The sequence below is a fragment of the Dermacentor albipictus genome, chromosome 5 (genome assembly GCF_038994185.2).
Source record: "Dermacentor albipictus isolate Rhodes 1998 colony chromosome 5, USDA_Dalb.pri_finalv2, whole genome shotgun sequence".
In the NCBI taxonomy this organism is placed as follows: domain Eukaryota; kingdom Metazoa; phylum Arthropoda; class Arachnida; order Ixodida; family Ixodidae; genus Dermacentor; species Dermacentor albipictus.
Window position 1 is genome coordinate 31,607,764 of NC_091825.1, and position 23,793 is coordinate 31,631,556.

At 48.3% G+C, this 23,793-nt stretch overlaps 1 protein-coding gene across 2 annotated transcripts in view; it reads left to right on the plus strand.

The window, feature by feature from the left end:
* LOC135913847 (uncharacterized) overlaps positions 1 to 23,793 on the plus strand; it is an 89,455-nt gene that overhangs the window by 5,792 nt on the left and 59,870 nt on the right. For both annotated transcript variants that reach the window (XM_065446548.2, XM_065446547.2), the window contains exons 2-3: positions 15,442 to 15,612; positions 18,998 to 19,199. In XM_065446548.2, the coding sequence (XP_065302620.1) occupies positions 15,442 to 15,612; positions 18,998 to 19,199 (373 nt within the window). The remainder of the gene's footprint in view (positions 1 to 15,441; positions 15,613 to 18,997; positions 19,200 to 23,793) is intronic.

Here is a 23,793-nt window from a genome sequence, read left to right on the forward strand (position 1 = left end):
TTCGCTTGGCTATGGTGTTAGGCTGCTGAGCATGAGGTCGCGGGATCGAATCCCGGCCACGGCGGCCGCATTTCGATGGGGGCGAAATGCGAAAACACTCGTGTACTTAGATTTAGGTGCACGTTAAAGAACCCCCGGTGGTCAAAATTTCCGGAGTCCCCCACTACGGCGTGCCTCATAATCAGAAAGTGGCTTTGGCACGTAAAACCCCATAAATTATTATTATTATTACTTCGCTGTCCTTGAGAAAGTTTACAGCTGCGCCCTCAGCGCGGTTGGATTTACTCTTCTGGGCATAAAAGCTTTCTCCTGAAGTAAGCAATAAAAAATCTTCAGTGCTGTAAAATAAAAATTCCTGAAAGTATGTTACTGGTGCACAGTTGTCTCCACAAGCTGCAATCACACTGATTAGCCTGGGCCACTGGCTTGTCATGAGAGAGGACTGTACCTTTCCCAGTGAATATAAAAAAATCAAGCACTACCCCATCCGGGGAGGTTGAAACAAAATACGCGAGATAACGTGCTGCGAAACGCGGAAAAAGACGCTCCAAATCTCCACACCCACGACGTCTGACCACAACCGCGGACGCACTTTCACCACATCCTGTCATGCGAATTTTCTCTTTTAGTGCATTGAAACTTTGTTGAGTGATTCGTAAAGGACAGTGCCATAAATTTTACCCGCTGTATTCCAGTTACAAGAAATATTAATTGCGAAAATATGAATAACTTACGCCTTCGACGCCGTGCGCTGCGCGAGTTGGTCGCTGCCAATTTGTTTTATATCAGCCGCTGAAGGTAAAGCCCATCAATTTTTCAAAAGTAGCGCCATTATTAGATCTTTCCGCCACCCCGCTCACCATGGCGCGTCCTCCTCCACGCCTCCTGGTGCCCCAGCCTCCTCCGCTCCCCCATTGGCCAATCTGTGTCACGTGGAAGCAGCCGCCGCGCTTTCGTATATTTTTTTGTCTTTCTTGTGCGGAGCAGGCGCCGCGCTTTTGTATATTTTTTCTTTCCAGCGCGCGCCGACCTCCATTGTTGGGCCTGGGCCCCTGGGCGACGAAAGTATGGCAGGCGGACTGACGGAGTGCGTTAGCGTAATAGAATGTGCAGGGCCGAGAACTTAATTGCGAAGCCATGCTGCTGCGCCTTCGGTTGCCGCAACAGACACAGCGATGGATGGATGGATGCGAAACTTTAATAAGGTCCTGAGGTACACGACTCAGCGCGCTGTGGGCCACTCCCACGTTGGGACAGTCAGGCCTTGCCCGACCGCCGCATCGTGGGCCCTCTGGACAGCCCATAGTTGCACCCCGGCATCAGGGCTCTTGATAGCGGAGAGCCACTTGTCTTCATTGATTTCTTCTGTGCCTCGTAACGAGGGGCAACGCCAGAGCATATGATCTAGGCTAGCGATGTCATTGCAATACCTGCAAGAACTAGTGGCATAGGTGTCGGGATAAATTTTGTGGAATAAAGCCGGGCTGGGATATGAGCCTGTTTGCAGTAATCTGAGGGTCAATGCCTGCGCTCTATTTAACTTCTTGTGTGGAAGGGGAAACTCTCTCCTGCCGAGATAAAAGTGCTGCGCAATTTCGTTATATGTGGTCGGTTGATCTCTATTCTCCACCGCTGCGGGCCGGCGTTGGAGTTCTCCATGGTGGCGGAAAGTGAGACCTCGCGCCTTGGAGTGGGCCAGCTCGTTGAGGTTTGTGGGGCCTCCCGCGATGGATCCCATGTGAGCGGGGAACCACGTGAGAGTGTGGGTGGTGATGCTTTTGCCGTCGAGGATGCGACAGGCTTCCTTACACACGGCGCCGACGCTGAAGGCGCGGATGGCTGCCCTGGAGTCGCTGAAGATATTGGCGTGTCCGTCATCCAGGAGGGCCAAGGCAATGGCCACTTGCTCCGCCGCACGCGACGACGTGCTTCGTACCGAAGCCGCGTTAACGGTTGAACCCCTGTGGTTGATTGACACTACCATGAAATTGTCGCTGTTGCCATATTGGGTCGCGTCAACGAAGCAGCTGCCTCCAGGGAGTTCTGTTGCGCGGTGTAGGAGCGCCACCGCTCTGGCCTCCCTTCTTTCTACGTTGCGCTGGGGATGCATATTGCGCGGGGCGGGCGATATGATGGTGTTATCTTTCTGCTCTTTCGGTAGGCCTTGGTAGGCGTCTTCGACAGTGGCCGGGGGTACGCCCATCTCAGTTAGGAGTCGTCTGCCCGCCCTGGTGCCGGAGAGCCTGAGAATCTGTGCCCTTTCTTGTGCTTCTGCTATCTCTTCCAGGGTATTATGAATACCCAACTGCAGGAGTCGGTAGGTGCGTGTGTAGTTTGGTAGTCCGAGCGCGCTCTTGATCCCCCTCCTTATCATGGCATTTAGTTTGTCTCGCTCGGCCCTCTTCCAGACGTGCATGGCCGCTATGTACGTAAAATGGCCCAACAAGAAAGCGTGGACTAGCCTTAACAGATTCTCTTCGCTCAGGCCTCTCCTTCTGTTAGCTACCCGCCTGATTAGACCGATGACGCAATCCGTCTTCATTGCTAATTTGTGAATGGTGATGCTATTTGTGCCTGTCCCTTCGAGTGTCATTCCCAAGATTCGAATGGACGCGACTTTGGGAATGGGATCTCCGCAACTGGTGTAGAGATTAATGCCAATTTCAGTGGGAGGGTTTCCAGTTCTGTGGCTTGCGGCCCTTTCTACTTGGGCTGTAGAGAAGGAGCTCCGATTTCTTTGGGGAGCACCGGAGTCCCGTGTTGGTTAAAAAATGGCTGTGGCTTGGGTAAGGTTAAGCCCAGGATGCGAAGCATACTAGCCTTTATTTTAGTTGTTGAACCACTGTTTAGCTTGGTGAACTGCTGTTGCTTGGCTATATATGGTTCGGCTAGACGAAGAAACAACTCATGCGTTACTCTGCTTAGCCTTGGACGCCCCGCATTGGACGCGGTGAGCGTCGAGCAACGCAGCGTTCGGCGCGGCAACGAAATGTGCGCCTGAGCAAGCGACGCACGCCTGAGCCTTAGAAACAGCTCGTTTCTAAGGCAACACCGCATTCACTAGAGGCGCTTTTGTACCGCTTTGAAGCATCGTACTCGTGGCTCAGTGGTAGCGTCTCCGTCTCACACTCCGGAGAGCCTGGTTCGATTCCCACCCAGCCCATCTTGCAAGAGTTGAGCAAAGCCACTTCTCCTCTGTCGTGATGTCACGGTGTCACGTGGTTTCAAGGCGACACCGCCGCGCCTGAGGAGCTGGGTTGAGCCCTCGTAATATGCTTCGCATTCAAGCGCTCTGTAGTGTCGACAGCTTCCTGGAGAGCGGCTTCGACTTGTCCGTCACTGCCACCCGCGCACCAGACAGTGATGTCATCCGCGTAGATCGTGTGACCGATGCCCTGGACCTTGCCTAGATACCTTGAGAGGTCAACCATTGCGATGTTGAAGAGGAGTGGTGAGATGACTGATCCCTGGGGGGTGCCTCTTCTACTCAGCTCCATAGTGTCAGATTCCAAATCTGCAGCCTTGAGGATGGCGCATCGTTTGCTCAAGAAAGACCTGATGAAGGCATGGAAGGACGAGCCCAGGTCGAGCTTGGAGATGGCGTCGAGGACGAACTCGTGACGGATGTTATCAAAGGCCTTCTCCAGGTCCAAACCAAGGATGGCTCTCGTGTCCCGAGTGCAGCGTTCCAGGATTTGGATCTTGATAAGCTTCATGGCGTCCTGAGTGGAGAGGCCTGACCTGAATCCTATCATGTTGTGAGGGAAAAGGTCGTTGGTCTCGATATACTCGGCAATTCTGTTATGGATGGCGTGCTCGGCCACCTTCCCTACACATGACGTCAGTGAGATTGGGCGGAGGTTGTCCGGGCTCGGCGGTTTACCGGGCTTTGGGATTAGTATGACCTTCGCCAACTTCCATTCTTCAGGTACAATTCACTGCTCCCAAATCCAATTTATCTCATCTGTAAGAAACTCGATCGATGCGTCCTCTAGGCTTCTGAGAGCCTTGTTGTTAATGTGATCCGGGCCGGGTGCTGACCTACCATTGAGGTCGTGTAGGGCGCGGCGGATTTCACTGATTTTGAAAGGCTCGTCCAGCGCGGAGTTCGGCTTCCCTTTGTATACTGGGTATGCCGCCTCATCGGCCACAGTTTTGAGCGGCAGGTACTTCTTAGCCAGCATCTCCAGCATGTCCTTTTCCGAAGACGACTTCTTGGCTTCGTGGAGCGCTTTAGCGAGGACACTTCTCTGGTTTGACTTGGTGCCGGAGTCGTCGAGCCAGTGTTTGAGAAGATTCCACTTCCCTCCCGTGCGCATCTGCCCGTCGATTGAATTGCAAATTTCGTCCCATTGCTGCCTAGACAGGGCTTGGCAGTGCTCGTCGATCTGCTTGTTGATCTCGGCTATCTTTTTTCTGAGCTTGCGATTCAAGCGTTGGCTTTTCCACCTCTCGAGAAGTGATTGCTTAGCCTCGAGAAGGTGTGCTAGCCTGCTATCCATTTTGTCTGTCTGTAGATCCGTCTCTATGGTTTTGGTGGTGGAGCAGACATCTTGCAGAATTAGTGCGCACCACTGGACGAGACTCTCCGGCTTTTCTCCACGGGCGGCGCGGGCCTTGCGAACCTCACGGAATTTGTCCCAGTCAGGCACCGAGAACGCCTTCTTTCTTTTCTGCTCCACTTGTAAGCTGGTGACCGTGATGTAGTGATCACTACCGAGGTCTATGAGCAGATTCGACCACATGGCTGAGCCAGCGTTTTTAACAAAGGCGAGATCCGGGACAGAGTCCCTGGTCGAGGAGGTGCCCCGTCTGGTGGGAAAGGCTGGGTCTGTCAATAGAGAGAGTCCCGCATCTCCCGCCTCCTCCCACAGGCTTCTGCCCTTGACCGTGTCGTGCGTGTAGTTCCACGCGTGAAAGGGGGCGTTGAAATCGCCGGCCACAACCAGGGGAGAGTTTCCGGCGAGTTTCGTTGCCCTAGTGATGATGGTTTTGAAACGTTGTCTGTGATCGCTCGGGCTGCTATATACGTTAAGTATAAAAATGCTAGAGGTATTGGATTGGCTTGGGATGACTTCTACTAGGGAGGTCTCCGTCTTGCTAGGCCGGACCCCTAGATCGTGTGCGACGAAAGTGAACTTGTTGCTGACTAATGTGCAGATTCCTCTCCCATCCCCACGGAGAGTAAGAGCTTTGTATCCCTGGAGTGAAACCTGATCAGTCATCGTTTCTTGCAATAATATAACATGTGGCTTTTCTTTGTGAGTGCGAACAAACTGCTGCAGGGTGCATCTTTTATGGCGGAGTCCCCTGCAGTTCCACTGCCAAATCCTAAATTGGGTGTGTGGCGCCATCCTTGCCATCCTTGCCATCCTTGCTGGACGGCAAAGCTTTTTGCTTTGCCGTCCGGCGGGCGCAACGCCAAAAGAAGTGTGGATTCGCAGGATCGGGCGGGCTGACTTCGAGGAAGTGGCAAAGAACGCACGGCATAGTGAAGTAAGGGCCACGGCTACTCACAACCTCTTATTTTGAGTGTAGTTCACTCATTCCGCTTCGAAAAAGTGTGTGTTCATGCTCTGCGTGGTTTTTAGCGCGTTGTTTGACTTTTTTTTTCGAATGTGCTCTCTTTGTTTCATGTAGTTTCGTCTTGCGGTGAAATGTACGCATCTGTAGCTGGCCTGTGACATAAAAGCGACTTTATTCAGGGTGTCTTTTGAGCTCCACCAGAAGTTAGCACATTCTCTACGCTTTTGCAAGGCTCACTATGACTTACGATGCAGTATTTTAGCTTCGAATGTATGCCCGCATGTATTGATTTGGTTTATGGTGATTAACGTTTTTAACGTTCCGAAGCGACTAAAGCTAGGATGGAGGTCGTAGTGGATGGATCCGGATAAGTTTATCTAGCTCGCCGGGTGATGTTGAACGTGCACTTTGATCGTAGAGTCGTACGTGGGCCGGTAAATTCCTCGTTGGCGTTTCATAATACTCACGCGCTAGCGCTGCTCGGCGCGTTTGTATTTCTTCAATAAATTTTATTTACTAGTTGTAACAACTTGTCATTATTTCGTATTATTGACGGTGCCTCCAGGGCACCAAAGCGGCAACGGGAACACCAAAGCTAGAACCAGAACTGAATGGGGCTCGCCGAAGCCTGTGCATGCCAATGGGTATAAAATCGAGGACAGCCAATTTTGTATGCGAACACTCCCTGCGACGCCTGCATTAGTGTAATGTTACGTGCTCTTCAGAGGCCTCCATTAGCCATTACATGTGCCCTCCTGGAGCAGTACTTGCAAAAAAAACAATATATCGTCACGATTACCAAAGCACCCCGCAATGAAAAAAAAACGTCCCTGTTGCCAGGCATTGCTGACCGCACACAGCCGTAATCTCTCACGTGCCGACCGAACAAAAGTGTCCTGCAGATACGTGAATGAACCTACGAAACCACGTACACATACATTCACGCTGTCGACACCTGAAACTTTGGTAATTACGCGCGTGTTTGAGTACACCGCGAGCTTGCGTCGTGTATCAGCAACATGAACTCTCAACGTCGCACGCTTTACGCGTTAAATACGCCTTGAGTAATGGTCATTTTCTTTATTTCTTTCGCAATTACAACACGAAATTCGAAAGGCCAGTTACCGACTGACGAAGAAAGATCTCGATTGAAAAAACTGCTCCGTAGGGCTCGAACGAACTTTTCTGCGGATTTCCTCCCGTAGCGTGTTAGCCGTGGTCTGCTACGGCAGGCCCACCACCGGCGGCGCCACCGTCGAGGCCGCGCCGAGCGGAGGAGGAGGGAAGCGAATGGCGCTACTTTGGGAGATTGAGGGGCTTTAGCTGAAGGTGGCTCGTGCTGCTCTCTTGTGGAGCATGAGTGAAGCACACTCTCGACGACGAAAGATGTGAATTTGAATGACACTGAACGGTTCCCACATCATTGATACTGTGCCTCGTGTCAGTACGGACTCCTAGCATAGCAGTGCAGAGTAAGGGAACACGTGTCCCTGAGTAAATGAGAGAGAAGGGAAGGCTCCCTCCTTGCTGCCGCGCTGATGGCCTCGCTTTTTGAGACAATCTCCTACCCTCTGAAGGGGCGAAATTGGAGGTGAGAAGGGAGCGATTAGCTCGCTTCCACAAAGGTGGCGGTTGCAATAGCCAGTTTCGCGTGAACAGAAAGATGGAAGTGAGGGGTGCTTTGCTCGCCGAGTATAAACATGGTCACCGCAGCGGCCTGAAAATTTCCACGTGCCTAGAAATGGTTGGCGAGAGAGGTGGAAGGGGAGTGGGGGTCGATTAGTTAGTGGCTTTGGGGAGGGGGCGATCGCCCAACCGCCACCTCCCCGGATACGCAGCTGGACCATACAATAACAAGGCTGTAGCCAATACCAGGTTCACTTTATCGGAATAGAGATGTACTGCCCATGAAATACCCATACGGCAGGCATTCTCAGATCCTTACTGGGAGCTTACTGCTATCATTGAGAAGAAAGGTGCACAATCACTGCATTCCACCGGCACTAACATAAAGGGTAGAAACTTTGAGGTTCACAAACAAGCTCGAGAACAAGTTAGGTAGCGTGCAAAAAGAGATAGAATGAAAAAATGTTAGGCTTAACGTTAGGAGTGGTATAGATCGGTGTGGATCAGGGGGCAAATGGGTACAGCCGATATTCTGACATTAAGAAAGAGAAATGGCACAGGGCGAGCCATGTAATGCGTAGGAAGGATAAGCGGTGGATCATTAGAGTTGCAGAATGGGTGCCAGAGTATGGAAGAGCAGTCGAGGATGGCAGAAAACTAGGTAAGGTGATCGAAATAGCCAATTTTATGGTTCAAGTTGGAATCGGCTTGCGCAAGACATGGGTAATTGGATATCGCAAGAAGAGACCTTCGTCCGGCATTGGACGTAACAATTGGCTGATGATGATGATAAAGACCTATGAGCATTAGGATGTTACAACATCACTCAGTTTTTCTTTCTAACATACAATACTGCTTACTTGTATATTCGCCTTGGATAAGACAAGTCCACTTGTCGAAACGTCGCCTGAAACTGATTGATTGGCTTACTGACGACAGATTAAGAGCGCCCGAACGGTTGTTCTTTTATAAAACTGGCACTCATCTGTGCTGTAACTACAAGGCGTGCACGTGGAAGATTCTTTTAGAAGTGAACGTGACAAATAGAAGCCAAAGTGCAAATTCGAGGAAATTATTCAGAGCATTTTACATCAAATACACGGTAAACATAGGCTCATCTCTAGGTGTGTAGCAATACAGCAAAATGAATAGGAAGTTATGATCTCATAATTTACACGTTCCCTCTCGATGCTGTATCCGAATAAGCCAGTGTGCGTGCCACCAATGTAAGTGTACGTGTCACAAAATAAAAGACGAGAATGGCAAACCATTTCTGCGGAATCCCGGAAGGTGGATAAAACTCCATGAAAGGGAAAGCAGCGGGGGTCGCCGGGGACGTTCTCCGTCGGCGTCGCCGCTGCTGGGAGGTGGCTCTCAAAAGTTAGGAGTTGAAAGACCAACTATGCGCCCTCCGGCAAGCCGAAGATGCGGCCCGAGTTCAAGGACTTCGAGCCGCCACCTGAGGCCACCACAACAAAACACTGCTGGACGATTCGTTTTTAATAAAGTATAGTTTCTTTGTTCGCAATGGAGAATGTAGCACTCAGTCGCATCACCTGTGTTTAATGCGACGCATTCTTGTTTATATACGAGACATGTGCTCGATATCTGTCTTGCCTCTTTCAGTGCGTCTTGAATAATTTTATTTATTTATTTATTGACGTATGTATTTACGTATTTATTTATTTATTTATTTATTTATTTATTTTCCACACACTCAATCACCGGGGCATTGCAGAAGGGAGTGGGTGACATTGTCCCATCCAGGCGGGACCCCATGTAAGCGGGACGCTATCCTCGCGAAATGTCCCGAATCACTACTTATTAGGCCATAAACGCATGCATACCTGTCGCGCCAATTAGTGCTTTTAGGCGCGTGGCGCGTGCGTCAATTCGTGCGGCAACAGTTCGCTTAGAAAAGCCAGAGCAAGTGTGTCCGAGCCCGTTTCATTGGCCCACAGAGACAGACATGGGAGGTGTGAATAACAGCCAACGTTACTATCGACCTTCACGTGCGGCACGCCGCATAGCAGCAATCTGCTTATCGATGCGAGAGTGCGCCAGTGTCCGCTATCCTTCTTCTCATTTGGCAGCTACCACTTCGAGACGCTGACACCGCAGCAACTTCAGGGCCGATCCAGTTTCCTCGGTCCTTTCCTGTAATGGATATAGTACTTTCAGATCATATGGTACATTGTCACGCCTTCGGAATAATCAACCCATGTCGCAATAAAAAGGCTTGCAACGCGTCCACCCAAACGCATGATATGACAGACCATTAGTCACGCTTTCATCGCCGCAGTCGACGTTACTGTAAAGCTGCGATTGTCGTCACACCATCGCCTTGCCGTTGATGTGACACACACGCTAGCGTAATACACAATTTCGTTTTATTATTTGGTTCACTTGATGTTCCTTGTCTAGATGAGACAATGAGTACGCATACGCGGCGTGAGTGGAAATGAAAATCCGTTGGACGAGAGCGGTATGTCTATATTTCGCTCCCATGTTTGTTCTTTGTGCATTGCGGAAAGCTACTATGGATTTGCAATTTCACCTTGCCCATAGCCGCATCTAAAGAAGTCACAAAGTCACATACAACATTGCTCCCTTTACGAGAAACTGTTCCATCATTTGGACGCACGTGGCGGAACATTATTCTGTGCTAGATCTCCATCTACCCGCTAAATGCTTAGCATAACATTCATTTAAGAAATGCGTGGGATACTCCCAACTTTCTTTTTTCAAATATTTCTTTGTCACTCCCATCGTGTCCGTTAAGAAATCAGCCCAAAGAAGAATTTCACTGCGCAACAACCCTGCCCCAACGCCACTGGAGCTAGTGGATCCACCTGTCGCATCTTCTGTAGCACCCCTTAGGGAACACCACGAGAAACACGATGGCCGGCGTCAAGTTATCGCGACAGCCTACTCGTAACCTACAGGAAGCAAGTTGAAAGCATGTTGTGTGTTTATCAGAAGTTGTAGTAATTCTTGTTTTGGATAAACCGAAGCTTTTGAAGCAGGATTCCGACGTCGGTGCGGCCGACCACCACCAGTTGTCATCGGCTCACTCAGGCAGTCATCGTGCCAGAGGCCACCGCATTTTTAGTTATTCCTACTCAATATCATTCAAAACGTGCTTTCAAATTTATGATGCGCCACCCAGAATGCGCAGCGCTTGGCGGCTACCCACACCTAGTTCGAGCAGACGTTGATCCCGTTGAATAGAGATAGGGCCCAGCGCAGACGCTGAGTTCATGCCTCAAACCGCTGCATACCGGCGCTTCATCACCGACCTAGTGGCGCTGCTGCCAATATTTTGTCGCAAACGTTTGCTCGAGCTATTAGACAGTTTTAGCAGAGCGTTTGCCTGCGCTCCGCTCCGCACACGTTTCACGCGCACCGGTGGCTGCACAGAATGCATTGATTTCGCTTATCTAACAAGAGCGTCTTCCAGAGATGACACCGACGTGCTCTCAGCTTGGCGGTAAAACGATTAGGAAAGCAACTACACGCTCCCTGACGCACCGCTAAATGAGGTTCCTAGCGGAACGTGGTCAGCGTCCCACGTTCCGCTGCCGCTATGTGTGCTGTGCGCACACGCGTCAGTGTTCCCGGTAGCGTTTTGCTCAGCGGCTGCGTGCCAATTGTTGTGATAGGCCGGTCTGAGCGGAGCGGACCGTAAACGCTCTGCCAAAACTCTCTATTTTAACAATGTTGCTAAAGTGGAAGATTAGTACTTAAAAATTTAATTCACCGATTGGCCTGCTGACAGCTACAACTGCTGATTAGCAGCAACTATTTGTATTAATGAACCCATCATTTATTTACATGAATAATAACTTAGCTTTCAATGGTCACTTGTTTATCCCTACGTGGATAACGCATAATCATTGCCACCACCAAAGGTCGAGGGTTCGAGTGCAATAATTAGCTATATTATGGCGAAAGCCTTAGACCTTTTTAAGGTCGCATTGACAAGCACAGAAATGACTCGTGACTCAAGGAAGGCCAGAAGCAAACCCAAAAACGTCCACCTGTGTATAAGAGATTATTATTAATTAGCAAAGTTAATTCATTATTGATTAGTGACACGATTGAGGTCGGTCAAGGTAGATTAACGTGCATTAAGATGGATTAAGGTGTATTGGGGCGTATTTGACTGATTAAGGTTGATTAGAGTGGGTTGAGATGGACTGAGGCCGACTAAAGGTGGATGAAGGAGGATTAAGGAGGATTAAGGAGGATTAAGGGGGATTAAGCGGGACTATGTCCATAAGATGGATTAAGAATGAATACGTTGAATTACAGTAGGCTTTACAAGGCTTCCACCTTCGCGTCTCTTAGGCGATAGCTAAGACAATTGGGACTTTATTAATTAATTTCGACTTAACACCAAAGGTAGTGGATTGCACTCCTACGAATGGCGGAGGGTTTGAGTGTCGTGATAAACTCCATCGTAATTAAAAGTGTTCCTTAATTTTTTCTACTTGAAATAAATTTAGCCTAATTAACTTCACCTTCAGTAACACCAAGGACCTTCGGTTCGACTTCTAGCAAAGGTTATGGGTTCGAGTGCCTCAATTAACGCTATCTTAAATACTGGGCCTTAATTAAGTTCGACCTCGTTAGCACCAACGGTCCTGGGTTCTACTTCCACTAATGATAGTGGGGTCGAGTGCATTAAATAACTCCGACTTAATTAATTGTGCCTTAACTGCATTCGCCTTGATCCACACTGCGTTAATTAACTTTTCCTGAATTAACTTTACCCTAACTGGCATGGTCACCTGCCTCCAATGGCTCACTTCGGCCCCCTTCACTTTTTTTTAAATCATGTAGTCACGCCTACGCCGGATTTTCTCCCCCATTAGCCATATACTGCGTTCGCATGATTAATTAGTCATAATCAGCAATAGCTCATTACTAGAACGCAGCGGACAGCCAGGGCTGCCGGGGCCCTTGACTGAGGGCTGAATCAGCGCATTCTGGGGGAGCACAGCAGCATTTTCATAGTGCAGTAAAATTTTTCAACCTGCTAAACGCGACACTACACAAACATTAAAATACGCATCTGGGAAAACACTTGCTTTGTTCGTAAGTTGCGAACCAAGGCACGGGGGTGCCCGCCATATACTACGCCTACGGAGCGTCACGCAACTGAACCTAGTCTAGTAACGGCGACCGTGGGCGCCTGCAACTCTGCGCATGCGTAGGCCATCTCCCCTGCGGTTGTCCTCCGCTTTCCGCCTCATGCTTTCACTGCAATCTTCTCCTACACTTTCCTCCTCGCCCGCTTTCCTTTTATCTCCCGCTGCGCTCTGCGTTCGCTTTCGTCTTTCGCTGTGCTCGTTGACTCGGTTACGCCGAGGTATGACGCCAAGGCACGCCGTTGCTCAACGCAAGAGCGGGTGCCTTAGAGCTGCACTTTAAAATTATTTATATAGGATAGGAAAATCGTAGAAGGCACCTGCATAGCCGATGTAAGGTCTCCAACATATAAAAAACCTTTGAATGTAGTAACAAAACGTGTCGGGACAGTCATCACACTCATAAACTGCTGTCGCTGCTACAAGATAAGATACAGCACTGCGGTGCTTTCACTGTTTCTTTTATTTCTTTGTCTTGGCACACGACACCCGGTTTCGTTAGCAAAAGCAAGCGGAGACGGGCATTACAGACAAAGCGGTTCATGAGTGCTGGAGTCGCACATAAGCAGATTTATGTTTTGGGAAATAATGGTGCAATTATGTTATATTGAAAATCAGCCGTCTATTGTGAATGACCTGAATTATGAACACACGTTTCAATCCGTTGATTCATGCTATTTAACGTTGCACTGAGCTATATATTCAGCTGATTATAAAAGCGGAATTGATCCACAGGGTTGGGTATGCATAGCTCAGTATTGGTACCATTTCTTTTTCGAATAAAGAACTCTAATTCCTTCGCGAGAGCTGAGGTTAAACTAAATGTTTCAGCAGGTTCATTTCTTTATTTTTGTGGCCATTTTTTAAATCTTTACGTGTATGCACGTGACCTGTGAGACGCCCAAAGCAGAAGGCATGTCTACGGCATGCTTCCTGGATATAAGGATATTTTTGAAGTTATGGCCGTGTCGGTGTGCTCATCCGCTCGTCTGGTGTCCTCGTCTTGTTTGCGGTACACTAGTGTTCCAAGCTTTTGATATGTGTTTTAGTGACATAATCAAGGCGGCAATTAGTGTACTCTTTATTTCGTAGCCTTTCATTGCAATAAACTAGCGAAATCCCACTGCGCTAGCGGGACAAAGGCCAAAACGCAAGGACAGGCGCGTATTTTTGCCTATTTCCAGTGACACAGTTGTGTGTTTAAAAGCTGCACACCGCTGTTCGCGCATGATGTAACACATAATCGAATTATGCCTGACCGCATATATACAAAAGCGTCGAAGCACCGCGCTTAGTACATTTATTCAACCTAACAGAGTGCCGGTTATATTGCTGAGTGAGGATTTGCGCCTTTCTACAAGTTAGCGCGTTAAGAGTAGATGAATTTCAGTGGCTTTTTCGTAATGTTTGAAACTTTGTAAGCGCATATTAACGCCGTATAATTCAGCGACCTGGGGTGCGATCTTGTACGCGTTCCAAACTCGAACGGAGGCGGTCCGTTCTTTCCGTCGCGAAATATGCGGTCCGTTCCGTTGCGTTCGTCCGATAGCAGACACCACGGAATGATTGACAGCAGATATCACTTCACAATTGACGTCATGGCGTTCGTCACCGTTCAAACTGACCAAGCGTGTGCGGCTCGGTGGAACGGACCGCCTCCGTTGTATTTTGGAACGCGTACAAGATCGCACCCCTGGTTTAAGTACGAGCATTGTAGTTTCTATGCATGACTGAGATGTTATTTAATTTTACTGTACTGTTCCCTCTAAAGCCATAGAAATGAACACCCAGATATCTCTGAGAACGATAAGGGTTTTCGCTATACCAACAATAAACACGGACTCCACAAGATCCCCAATTTACCTAGCTTGCATTACAGGCCATTCGGATCAGGGCCGCTAAAATTGTTGGCAGCGCTGCTGCAACAAAGTGGAATCTCTCCCGTGTAGGTTATTATATAACGCAGTAAAACTTCTTGGCGAGTTGGTGAGTGTGTATTGAAGCCATTGTAGCGCGCCTTTCGCAAGGACGTTGGAGCGGGGAAGTGCTCGATTGCCCGAAAATAGCGCCCGTGATGTCCTGTCCTTTTCATTATCCATGTTACTTTGCGCTACGATGGCTTCAATACGTTATTTTAGGTTTTTCACCTTCATCACGTTGAGTTGTCTAAAAGAGTCTCGAAATAAAATATTCTAAAAGCACCAAGGAATCAATTTCCACAGAAACAATTTGGCGCGGATGGGCGATGGGCACAAGTACGAAAAAAATGGCGGCTTGATATGCGCGTAGATCCTAAGAAAGAAACACTAAGTAGATATGCCGTCAATGAAGCGTTGTATTTACGGCGTGCAGTGGTATACCTAATGATGCAACGATGCAGCCTACCTGTACACGACAATTCGTGAAGCGGCACGTGGTCGTCGCTCCTGAAAGTGACGAATTTATTTTCATCTTTGCATTTGGGAAGTGTATGTTATTACCAATTGGAAATAAGCAAAATAAGTATAGGACTTCATTTCATGGTGTTACATAAGGTTTTCGGCACGTGCTCGCAGCGAGCCACACTCGCCTGGCAAGCATCACACAAGCTGCATTATGACTGCCTCTATGACGAAGCAAGCAATCACGTTATCTTGTTTGTCTAAGTGCATGAAAAGCGAAAAGCACCGGCGTTTGCAAAGAAAGTGGATGGCCTGCATAAGCACCCGTCTTGGTCTTTTATGGTGTATTAGGACGGCAAGCTGGGCGAGTTGGTGATTGAACATGTTCCTGGTGCACAGGTAAACAGTCCAAGCTTTCCTGGCGAAATACTCCAGATTAAACGAAGCGCCAGCTTCAATGCCCCTTGACTTTGACTCCTACTCAAGATAAGAATATCTCGGGAAAATTTACTGTCGTTCTCAGTAAACACTAGCGATATCTAGGTCTTCTTTTTCCAAGAAACGCATCACGTGCCAGATTTGCAAGGGCAATAGCGGGCAAACTGTGCCACGCTGTCGCGCATAGACGGCACTCCCTCTTTTGGCAGCATTCGTTCATGATATCTATAATGAGTGACGTTTCTGATGTGGCGTGTCGGTGCCCAGAGGAAAACCTTGGTGAAATTGGCGTTGATACTTGGCGTTACAACCTGCAGGGCAGCGTTTGCCTCACTTTGGCCGAAAGAAGAAACACCGCCGAGACTAGGGCGCCCATCAAGGAATGCGTAGTGTCTTCACCTTACCCGGCCCTAGAACTGCTTCCAGACGAATCCTTCTACCAGCACGTCCAGAGGCGCTTCTTGGAACGCCCGGATAAGTCAGCACTGGTAGGTGATTTTCTCGCCGCTGGTTGCCCGGTTTGCCGTTTTGTGTTTCGATGATCAAGGGACAATACAATTTCTATTTCTCGCGTACACCATTTAACGTGGTACTTTGTGGGTATACATTGGTGCCAAATAACCTTAACGGACGCTGTGAACACAAAGTACTACACTGCAAAATTATCGACCATGGGCTCAGCGACCCTAACGCGCACTTGGTTACAAACTCCGTGTTAAGTGCCAACAGTGGCCGCGAATATGCCGCTGGGGACCAATGACACGCCACGCACGCACACTCCTCCTATGTATCGCCCACACAAAAGGGCACCTCGCAAACTTGGGGAAGCAAACAGCAAGACAACCTTATACCACAGAGAAGGACATGCATCAGGAGCGGATACTCCCATAGAGCCTGATGGCCGAATTGACTGTAGCGCGTGAGCGGATGGGATTAGCACCTGAACCCCACCTCCGATTTCGGCTTTGAACGCTAGCTGTCATGCGTTACGCCGGCTGTGCTGATCGGCGCGGCATTTGTTCTTGCTTCTGCTGCTTGACCACGCACGGTCTTTGTGAAGAATCGTTTTATTATTTAGTAAAAATTATTTCGAACGACCTTTACAAGCCTCCATCGAATTTGTACGTGTCAAGTGCAATTTCATAAAGTAGACGCAAGACGCCTTGTGAAATGAGGAAATCTTTATTTCCCTCTATATAAATGCCCGTTCCGGGATTCCTCTGGATTCATCCAACATTGTCGCACCAGGTAGGCAGCATTAGCTCCGGTACGAAGCTCCACCGGACGTCATCAGCTGAAAGAAGTAAATTGCAAGCATGTGTCGTTTGGTATTCAGACCTTTAGAAGTAGGCGTGTAGAGGCGAAACGTGTGAAAGTGGTGAATCGGCAGCATTACAAGCAAAAGCAGCTCACTTTTACATACATGGCACAGAAAACAATCGACGCATCCATAACAATACCAAAAAAATATGAACAAAACGTTTAATTTCCAAACATTCCCCCATTCGCGGACATTATTTCCTACACTTTAACAGCACAAATACACGGGCGAGTGCGCATTTACAAAACAACTTGGTCGCAGCCGACAGGATGGTACGTTACATACATAGAAGTTACCACAACACAGGCACTTAACCAGCCCACGCTAGACCTCACAGAATGTCTTCTACTCGCACTCAAGACAAATGCGTGGGAGCAAAGCATGTTTTCCGTCCTTCAGAAGACGGAATTTTTGAGTTCTTGGTTTTTGAGCTCCTCGGCGTTATCTTTCGCGCGTTCTGCCGGCACAAACAACACACTCCTGTGTTACCACTTCTGGCCATCGCTCGCCGCGTTTTCGACAAGCGTGAGTACTGAATAGGGTATGTTGCGCCAATGCGGCTGTGTGTGATATATACACAGAGACACTAAGCTAGAGTGTGCTAGCGGAATCCTTATGTTTAGTCTTTAACCTTTATGCGCGTTTCCCACGAAAAGAAGGTATAGCAACTGACACGGGTGGTGACAGCGTTCTTCTCTACACATTGCTCATTGTGCCAGTCCATGTGGGCCGTGCGATGTAACTATCACACGTGTGTTCATCGTCAACAAAGAAACAAAATAAATACACGCCTTTGTGATCGCAAACGCGATTCCCCACCAGATAGCTGGTCCAGTAAATCAGACCAATTCAGCCGATGCTGTCAGACTTATCGCTGATTACGCTTAACACACCGCAGATGACCTTGCCAAGGAGAAGAAAGTGCCGCTCGACCTTTCCATCTGGCAGACGTGTGGAGCAGGTCGGACTGGGCGAGGGCAGACTCTTGTGGTGACACACACGTCACGTGAAAACCTATCCGTTGCGAAATTTCCTGCACCAGTCTGTCGTGTGATCGCGCTTTCAGAAGGCGAATGCCTTCTGTCCTAAGCTACCGCAGCGAGTAAAAGAGAAAAATACAGACAAAAGGCTTGCAGATCCCACGCAGATGTCAGATCTGTGTGAAGTAATGCTTAGTAGACTATTTAATTACGTTTTTACAGTCAAGGATTTTGAATATTTTCATCTTGATGAATGAGTAATCTCATGAAAGGCTCACGTTTATCCACGAAAAAGCTCCCAGCTTTATTAATTGTCATGCTGTTTCTACGTTTGCACACAACATCGATCACAGGCTATACCGAAACGCGAAATCTAATTCTGGCAGATGCACAGTGTGAGACGTACACCTACTTAGATATATTCCAAGGACGAATGGAATGTACCAAGCTTGTTGCGGGAAGAAAGGTGATGACAGGTGTATGCAAACAAAAGTACGACACGTATCTAGCAACATTTAGGGATTCTCTTGCGTGACAGTGGAGGCATCTCTTTTCTGGAGAATCGGCCCAAAACGGGCCCACCTTCAGTGGCACATACCGAATGGCTAAATAAATGAAGTAAATCAAATAATCTTCGAAATTTAAGGCATCATTTTGTTAAGAAATCGGTGTTTAGAGATATCCATGAGCCAAAATTAAATGCCCAGGTTTTGTTTAGAATTGTAGTATTGTATTCTGCAGGATTCACCAAGAAAATGGGCATAAACCGATTGCAGATAGCGAATGCGCAAATCGACGAAAAGGCAGGGAATTGAAAAATCCGTTAACTGGAGAGAGAGAGAGAGAGAGAGAGATAAAGAGGAAAGGCAGGGAGGCTAACCAGATTTGAGTAGCCGGTTTGCTACCCTATGCTAGGGACGCGAGATAGGAGTTAGAAAGATGAGAGGAAAAGGCTAAAAAAATAGAAATCACCATGCTACTAACTTATGTTACTGTGCTGTAGACGTGCCTGTGAGCAGTCATTATATGTTGATGTTTTATGCAGCAAGGTAATATATCTAAAAATGAAACTTATATCTGCATGCTTGGTCAACATACAAGGATTGTAAAACCAGCTTCATATTACTTTCGTATACCCATCCACAAATATATCAGTCGACACAGCAACCGACTGAGCAGCCAGTAAGCCATGCGATACCCGGGAAAATAGGCAAAGAAAGCTTTGCTTCAAAAGGGACAAACGATTGCCCAGTATTTTCAGTAGCCTCTTAAAGCAGCCGGTGAAACGCCAGCCATAGTTTTGCTTCAAATAACTCAGTCACGCCTAAGGCGAAATTGCATTGCGGCTTCTCATCTACAAAGGAGAATTTATTATCAAATACACCGCGCTTTACCTTAATTGCAGGGTATAAAAATTTTGAGATACAATTGAATGTTGAAATCATTCTTCCAAGTTCTTATCACGGCAATCCTTTCCGATGCAAACCACAAACACAAGAGGCCGACATGCAATAAGATAATTGTGACATAAAAAGCACGTTTGGTCACAGCAGTTGAGTGACTTTCATGCAGGAACGAGATGGAAAATGGCTCAGCTTCGCCAAAGCTCTATCCCTCATGGAGAGCTTTGCCAGCGGCTTCCAGAGGCTGGGTGTCTCAGCAGGATGCCGTGTTTGCGTCAACGTGTCCAACTCGGCGGCATCGCTTCTCGCATCCTACGCCCTCTGCTGCACAGGAGCGGCCGTCGTGCTGGCCAAACCGTCGCTGACAGAACGTGAGCCGATCACTGCTGCAATACAAGCAATACGACGAAGCAAGCAATACAACAGTCTACGAATGTATTGCTTGCTTGTTTCTTTGGCGTTTTCTTGTTTTCCTAAGATGTTTAAAAATGAAATATGAAGGCAATAAGTTCGAGATGGAGGCCACGGATAAGGCTACAATAACAAAGCTCAAGAAAAAGAAAAAAAAGAAACTTTAGTGTATCATGGTGTTCGTTGTTTAGACTTCATGGCTTTGAGGATCGGCCCACATATTTAGTACAATCGGGGGAACAAGTCCGAAAGCAAAAGTTTGCAGGGCCCATTTGTGGACCGCCCTATCTCCGGAATCGGCTAATAAGCTTTGTTGAACAGTTCCGTTTAAGGTTTCAGATGCGCGCAGTATTAAAGTGCACACATTGTTTAATATGGACCTGTTTGCGTTAACTAAGCGTTAATAGGGCTCCGTACAAAGCTTTACGCTAGCTCTGTGCGTATTTTTCGTTCCAGGCTTCATTTCGACACCTTTTCTCTTCGTCCTACGTGCACCACAAGGCCTGAAATGGTCTTATTTTAATAAAAACTTACAGGAAGTGGCAGCTAGATACCCTCATCGCACGAAACCAATATAGATAGCAAGTTGTTAAATATAAGACCTTGTCCCTAAAATAAATGTCTCGCTGAGAGTCTGGCTAAGCAAACCCGCGCGCTATTGCATTTCTGCAAGCAGCTACTACGTAGCACTAGTGGTCCTGCCGACAATGGCCTTATCATTATTGTACCTCCCGACGCTCAACACCAAAATGAAACAGCAATTTTGGCGACTGCGGTCGCCGACTGCGGCGCGGCAGCTCTGGTTAGGCATGGCCGGAGGGTGCGATGGGCGGCAAGCCCCTACAGGATGTACCGCATCGGCAATCGGGCGTGATGTCAAGTGCAGGGGTTCGACGGACGATCCCGTTCGTGAAGCGGAGTTGGGTCCACGGGTGATCTGCCGGCAATACCGCGCACCCCTGCCAAATTCGTTCTTTGTGATTAGTCGAAGAAACTGCGCAGGCTCGCATGCGAATAAAGTTAAAAACAAATTTCGCTCAGCGCAGGCTAAAGTGAAAGTGGTGGGAGTCAAGGTCTCGTGTGTGATGTCTACATTTTGTGACAGCCCGCCAGGCACATTGCACTGCGCAATTGCTGAACGCAGAACGCGCCCATGGCATCGGCCATCTCGAAGTTTCATGTAAAGTTTAGTTTGAGTTTATTGGAACGCGAGAGAGAGAAGTTTCATGGTAAAAAATGCAGAGAGGACGGCCTGAGGTGTATTCCTCTAGCCAGCTACTCCGCGTTGGGGAAAAGGGAAAGAAAGAGGCGCATGAAGGATGACTTGACGAGAGAACAACACTAAGCCAAAGTGTGTAGACAGATTTTATTCTGCGCTCGCGCTCTAAAAAAAAAAAAAAACAACGAAATCTATTTCTCCATCGGGATTCCAATTTATTGGCCGCCTTACTTCTCGGACTTTTATTGCAGCATTCTCCTTTTTCGAAAAATTAACTATAAATTATAGGGTTTTACGCATCAAAACCACTTTCTGATTATGAGGCAAGCCGTAGTGGAAGACTCCAGAGATTTTTACCACCTGGGCTTCTTTAACGTGCACCTAAATCTAAGTACACGGGTGTTCTTGCATTTCGCCCCCATCGAAATGCGGCCAAGGTAAATATACCTGGTAGCGAAGCTTCCATAGGAGCCCATACGTTCAAAACATGGTGGTCCATCGGCGGGTCATGGGGCTTAGCGCCATCTGTATGTGGTGGGACCACTTCCGGCGGAAGAAAACATAATCTGACGCCATGTCCGTTAAAAGCAGAAGTGACGTCATTTTGTTTTCGAAGGCACGAAATTTGTTTTGTTGGCCTGCTTTTGGAGCTATATATTCAAATGCCCCACGAACTTGATGGGCGTTTCGAGCTTTCAGCGTGGAAAGCGATGCTGGAAAAGGCAGCCGTACGGTTGTCGAAATCGCACCCCTGCACAGAACATACTTTCTTTGGAGGCCGCCGAAAGCTTTAGGTGTACGGTGCTGATCCTATCATCGGATGCAAAGCTCGTCGGCCGGCGCAGTTGCACGAAAACAACTACACACTTATCTGGTGGTCATAGCTCACTACTTTTGACTGAACAGATTAAGAAGCGATGAAGCTACCCATGTCGCCAAATTTAGACAAACTTCAACTAGCAAGAAAGCACGAACTGTGAGGGGGGCGTATTTCGACAGGTGAACTTTACTACGAGCGCGCCTTTCTGCCCATTTCAAGACGCGCATTGCGTTGCGAGTGATAGTGGCGTCAACGCCTCCTGTAACGATGGGCGCCGAAAATAAATGCATTTATTATTAATAATAATATTGAATAAACTATTATTTTCTTAACTCGTCACGAATAATAAAATTGACCAGGAATTTTATTTTCGTTGAATTATTCTAACTGTGTCTCGCTTGAATTAAAAAACGCTTTTTTCTTCCCCAATGTTTGTTCCCTCCAAACATAGTCGCGCTTCAATCGCTGCTTCCATAACCCCCCTTGCTGATGTCGGTGACAATCTGTACTGAACCGCTTTTCACCCGAAGCTTCGCGACCTATTTGGATCGACCTTGATGCGGCCGCCATGGTCGGGATTCGATCCCGTGACCTCATGCTCAGTAGCACAACACCATAGCCACTGAGCAACCACGGCGGATTGTTCGAAAAATTTGTCGTGGACAAATCGTTCGGACAAATTTGTCGTGGACAATGTCGTTCAGCGGTTTGGCGCGCAGCATGCTTTTAGACCGAATCAAATTGTGCCACAAACAAGTCGACTGCGAATCAGATAGCCCAAAGCGCTAAGCGAAAACTCAAGTTTTTTCAAAAAGTTGGCGAATAATGCGCTGCATTGTCACCATTATTATCAAACAATTTTACCAACATGGCTATTACAATAATAGAGTTCCATAATTGCACTATTTATTATAAACATGATTCATTATAAACAGAAGTAGAGAGAGAGAGAGAGAAAGAAAATAAACATTTTTATTGGGTGAATGCAGCTTTGGAGAGGCGTCCTCATTCCAGAATTCCTTGAGCTCAGGCCGTGTCCTGGGCCCTCGCAATCAGTCGTTGCTGATCCTCGAGGTCGGAGCTGGCCAAGGCTCTCTCCCAAAGCTCGTTAGTGGGTTAAGGGTTCGGATGATTTAATGGTGCCGCTCTGCCACCCCCTACTATGTGCCTGAGGGACATGGGCTCTGTGCAGAAGCGGTATAGCGGAGAGAATTGTGTAGGGACTATGAGGTGATTTCTGGTTGGTTGGGGGAATGTATTAATATGTAGAGCTCGGAGGAATCGCTCCCGCTCCCTAGTAGAAGTCATCCCAAGCCAATCCAATACCTCTAGCATTTTTATACTTAACGTATATAGCAGCCCGAGCGATCACAGACAACGTTTCAAAACCATCATCACTAGAGCAACGAAACTCGCCGGAAACTCTCCCCTGGTTGTGGCCGGCGATTTCAACGCCCCCTTTCACGCGTGGAACTACACGCACGACACGGTCAAGGGCAGAAGCCTGTGGCAGGAGGCGGGAGATGCGGGACTCTCTCTATTGACGGACCCAGCCTTTCCCACCAGACGGGGCACCTCCTCGACCAGGGACTCTGTCCCGGATCTCGCCTTTGTTAAAAACGCTGGCTCAGCCATGTGGTCGAATCTGCTCATAGACCTCGGTAGTGATCACTACATCACGGTCACCAGCTTACAAGTGGAGCAGAAAAGAAAGAAGGCGTTCTCGGTGCCTGACTGGGACAAATTCCGTGAGGTTCGCAAGGCCCGCGCCGCCCGTGGAGAAAAGCCGGAGAGTCTCGTCCAGTGGTGCGCACTAATTCTGCAAGATGTCTGCTCCACCACCAAAACCATAGAGACGGATCTACAGACAGACAAAATGGATAGCAGGCTAGCACACCTTCTCGAGGCTAAGCAATCACTTCTCGAGAGGTGGAAAAGCCAACGCTTGAATCGCAAGCTCAGAAAAAAGATAGCCGAGATCAACAAGCAGATCGACGAGCACTGCCAAGCCCTGTCTAGGCAGCAATGGGACGAAATTTGCAATTCAATTGACGGGCAGATGCGCACGGGAGGGAAGTGGAATCTTCTCAAACACTTGCTCGACGACTCCGGCACCAAGTCAAACCAGAGAAGTGTCCTCGCTAAAGCGCTCCACGAAGCCAAGAAGTCGTCTTCGGAAAAGGACATGCTGGAGATGTTGGCTAAGAAGTACCTGCCGCTCAAAACTGTGGCCGATGAGGCGGCATACCCGGTATACAAAGGGAAGCCGAACTCCGCGCTGGACGAACCTTTCAAAATCAGTGAAATCCGCCGCGCCCTACACGACCTCAATGGTAGGTCAGCACCCGGCCCGGATCACATTAACAACAAGGCTCTCAGAAACCTAGAGGACGCATCGATCGAGTTTCTTACAGATGAGATAAATCGGATTTGGGAGCAGGGAATTGTACCTGAAGAATGGAAGTTGGCGAAGGTCATACTAATCCCAAAGCCCGGTAAACCGCCGAGCCTGGAC